A 3519-nucleotide genomic window follows, 5' to 3' on the forward strand; every position below is an offset into this window, starting at 1 on the left:
TTCCAGCAGAGAAATGCTGGCTACATGCCCTCCCTAGGGTTCCCAGGCTGCCCGGGGTGTGGTTGGCCTTCCGACTTGAGCCCACCCTTGCTGGGACCTTGCCTAGGGGCTTTGTGACATGGACATTGAGGTGGTGCTCTGACCAGGTACCAAGGATTCCTGGGTTCTGTGGTGGGCCATGGCCTTAACGCCTCAGTGTCCCATGTCTGGCTGGGAGTCCTGCCTCCTGGCCGCTCAAGGACCTATACTTAGAGGTCAGGCTTCAGGCCTCTCTTACTGACTTCCCTCTCCCCCCACTTTGGTCTCTTCCCTCTCCAGAGATGCCCTGTATCCAAGCCCAGTATGGGACACCAGCACCAAGCCCAGGACCCCGTGACCACCTGGCAGGCGACCTCCTGACCCCTGAGCTCAGCAAGCCCACCATGGACCTGGCCAGCCCCGAGGCAGCCCCCGCTGTCCCTACCGCCTTGCCCAGCTTCAGCACCTTCATGGACGGCTACACAGGGGAGTTTGACACCTTCCTCTACCAACTGTCAGGCACAGCCCAGCCGTGCTCCTCGGCCTCCTCCTCGGCCTCCTCCACGTCCTCATCGTCAGCCACCTCCCCAGCCTCTGCTTCCTTCAAGTTCGAGGACTTCCAGGTGTACGGCTGCTACCCTGGCACGCTGAGTGGCCCTCTGGACGAGACCCTGTCCTCCAGCGGCTCTGACTACTATGGCAGTCCCTGCTCTGCACCGTCACCATCCACGCCCAGCTTCCAGCCTCCCCAGCTCTCTCCCTGGGATGGCTCCTTTGGCCCCTTCTCGCCCAGCCAGACTTACGAAGGCCTGCGGGCATGGACAGAGCAGCTGCCCAAGGCTTCTGGGCCCCCCCAGCCGCCGGCCTTCTTTTCCTTCAGCCCTCCCCCCGGCCCTAGTCCCAGCCTGGCCCCAAGCCCCCTGAAGCTGTTCCCCTCGCAGGCCGCCCACCAGCTGGGGGAGGGAGAGAGCTATTCCATGCAAACAGCGTTCCCAGGCCTGGTGCCCACTTCTCCCCACCTTGATGGCTCAGGGAGGCTGGACGCGCCTGTGACCTCTGCCAAGGCCCGGAGTGGGGCTCCAGGTGGAAGCGAGGGCCGCTGTGCTGTGTGTGGGGACAATGCTTCCTGCCAGCATTATGGGGTCCGCACCTGTGAGGGCTGCAAAGGCTTTTTCAAGGTACTGGGCTGCCCTGGGTGTAGCTTTTTATGAGAAGTGGGGCAGGCTGGTCTCTCACCCCAGCAGGCTTTGTGGTGGCTTCGCTTGGGCTCTCCTTCCAACAAGTCTGCTCTTTAGGAAGAGGGCAGGCTTGGCCCGGTGGGCTGCCATCCTAGGAACAGGGACCTGGGACCTTTCATGCTGACCCTGGGGTGGTGGAGAGATGGAGGGAGGGGCGACAGTGGGGCAGAGGGTGAGGCTGTGGGGTTACCCTGGAGGGGGAGTTTCTGTGGCCAGCCTCTGGTTTTCCTCTGTCTGGCCTCCCCCTACTCAAGGTCCTGGTGGGAAGGGGGGGCCCAGGCACTCGTGTTCTTGGCACGAGATGAAAGGATGCGAGGAGAGGGCTTGGTGCTGGAGGGCTGGGGGTGGACTTGGGAACAGGCTGCGTGTTTGTCCCAGCTCTGGGTGCCTGCCTCCCTGCCCGGCCCCAGCCCTGGCCCCTCCTCAGCCTCTCGTGTCTGCCTCAGGGAAGGGGCAGGCGGACACAGGCACGTTAAGAAGTGTCAGTGTCTGGGCTGCTGGGGAGCCCTTCGCCCCTCATCCTGCGTCCTGAGGGTAAGGCCAAACCCTCCCCCAGTGTCCCCAAGACTTTTTTTCTTCCTCCCCCAACCCATCCATCTTATCCTCCCCTGCCACCCAAATGTTAGAAAAATAGTTGTGAACAGAGAGCGCTTTTGTCTGCAATGGCAGTAGGATCTGGACAGTCCCTTCCCCTGGCTCTCCCCCACCCCCACCCCACACTCTGACAGCCTGTTCCGTGTTGGCCCCCTCCAGCGCACAGTGCAGAAAAATGCCAAGTACATCTGCCTGGCTAACAAGGACTGCCCTGTGGACAAGAGGCGGCGAAACCGCTGCCAGTTCTGCCGCTTCCAGAAGTGCCTGGCCGTGGGCATGGTGAAGGAAGGTGGGTGGTTGGGACAGGCCCCGAGGGACAGAGATGGGCTGGAGTGGGGTGGGGCCCGCAGACCGCCCCCCCTGGACATCTGTCCTGGTGGGCCACAAGGGAGGGCGTGCCTGGGCCTTCTGTCCTCCCCTGCCTCCAGTCCACCTGCCTGCCTTGTGGGAGTGGAGATCGCTGCAGGGTCCCCTAGGTTCTCGGGGGCTCTAGCTCCTCATACTTCGGCATGCTTTTAGTACCGGGGTGCACAGCTTGGGCTGGGAGTCCTTTCCCTGGGCCCCTTTCTCCCTGCCTCACTCCAGCCCTTTTCTCTGCAGTTGTCCGGACAGACAGCCTGAAAGGACGGCGGGGTCGGCTCCCTTCAAAGCCCAAGCAGCCCCCAGAAACCTCCCCAGCCCACCTACTCACCTCCCTGGTCCGGGCGCACCTGGACTCGGGGCCCAGCACTTCTAAACTGGACTACTCCAAGGTGAGGCCCTGCCCAGCCCACATTTGGCACTTCCTACACATGAGAAAAGCCACCCGCCAGCCCCTAGTTCCACAGATCGAAAAGAGGGTTGGCCCCTCTAGGCTGACCAGATGGAAAAATGTACCCCTCTGGGCGGTGGCCAATTAAAAAAAAAAAAAAAAAAAAAAAATGCGCTCCTTCCAGCAGCCTCGGCTCTGGGTTAATAGGCAAGAGTTGGCAAGCAAGCGTGGGCGGGATCTCGGCTCCATTCTCACCCTTGGGATCTGGCATCCCAGGGTATGACACAGCTGTACACAGCCGCCTAGGTGTGGGGCTCTTTCTGGGGTCTGACCTCGTTGGACCACCTGCCAGTTCCAGGAGCTGGCGCTGCCCCACTTCGGGAAAGAGGATGCTGGGGACGTGCAGCAGTTCTACGACCTGCTCTCGGGTTCCCTGGAGGTGATTCGCAAGTGGGCCGAGAAGATCCCCGGCTTTGCTGAACTGTCTCCCGGAGACCAGGACCTGCTGCTGGAGTCCGCCTTTCTGGAGCTCTTTATCCTCCGTCTGGCCTACCGGTGAGCATCCCACTGTGTGCTCAGCCCTCAGCTGGTGCCCTGCCCTCCAGCCCCCCTAACAGCTGTCTGCACCCCACCTGCCAGGTCTAAACCAGCCGAGGGGAAGCTCATCTTCTGCTCAGGCCTGGTGCTGCACCGCCTGCAATGTGCCCGTGGCTTCGGGGACTGGATCGACAGCATCTTGGCCTTCTCTCGCTCCCTGCACAGCTTGGTGGTCGACATCCCTGCCTTCGCCTGCCTCTCCGCGCTTGTCCTCATCACAGGTGGGAGGCCAGTCCCCAGACCCAGGGAGATGGGGAAGGCCTGAGGGCCTGGCTCTGGATGTACCAGCATCTGGTGTTTCCTGGGCCTCCTGCATTGTGG

The 3519-nt window shown here is 62.1% G+C and overlaps 1 protein-coding gene across 3 annotated transcripts in view; it reads left to right on the forward strand.

Moving 5' to 3' along the window:
• NR4A1 (nuclear receptor subfamily 4, group A, member 1) overlaps nt 1–3519 on the forward strand; it is an 18332-nt gene that overhangs the window by 12592 nt on the left and 2221 nt on the right. For all 3 annotated transcript variants that reach the window (XM_010857865.1, XM_010857864.1, XM_010857863.1), the window contains 5 exons: nt 319–1196; nt 2010–2139; nt 2451–2602; nt 2954–3156; nt 3241–3419. In XM_010857865.1, the coding sequence (XP_010856167.1) occupies nt 321–1196; nt 2010–2139; nt 2451–2602; nt 2954–3156; nt 3241–3419 (1540 nt within the window). In that variant the 5' untranslated portion in view covers nt 319–320. The remainder of the gene's footprint in view (nt 1–318; nt 1197–2009; nt 2140–2450; nt 2603–2953; nt 3157–3240; nt 3420–3519) is intronic.

Source organism: Bison bison, unplaced genomic scaffold, assembly GCF_000754665.1.
Source record: "Bison bison bison isolate TAMUID 2011002044 unplaced genomic scaffold, Bison_UMD1.0 scf7180017864383, whole genome shotgun sequence".
In the NCBI taxonomy this organism is placed as follows: domain Eukaryota; kingdom Metazoa; phylum Chordata; class Mammalia; order Artiodactyla; family Bovidae; genus Bison; species Bison bison.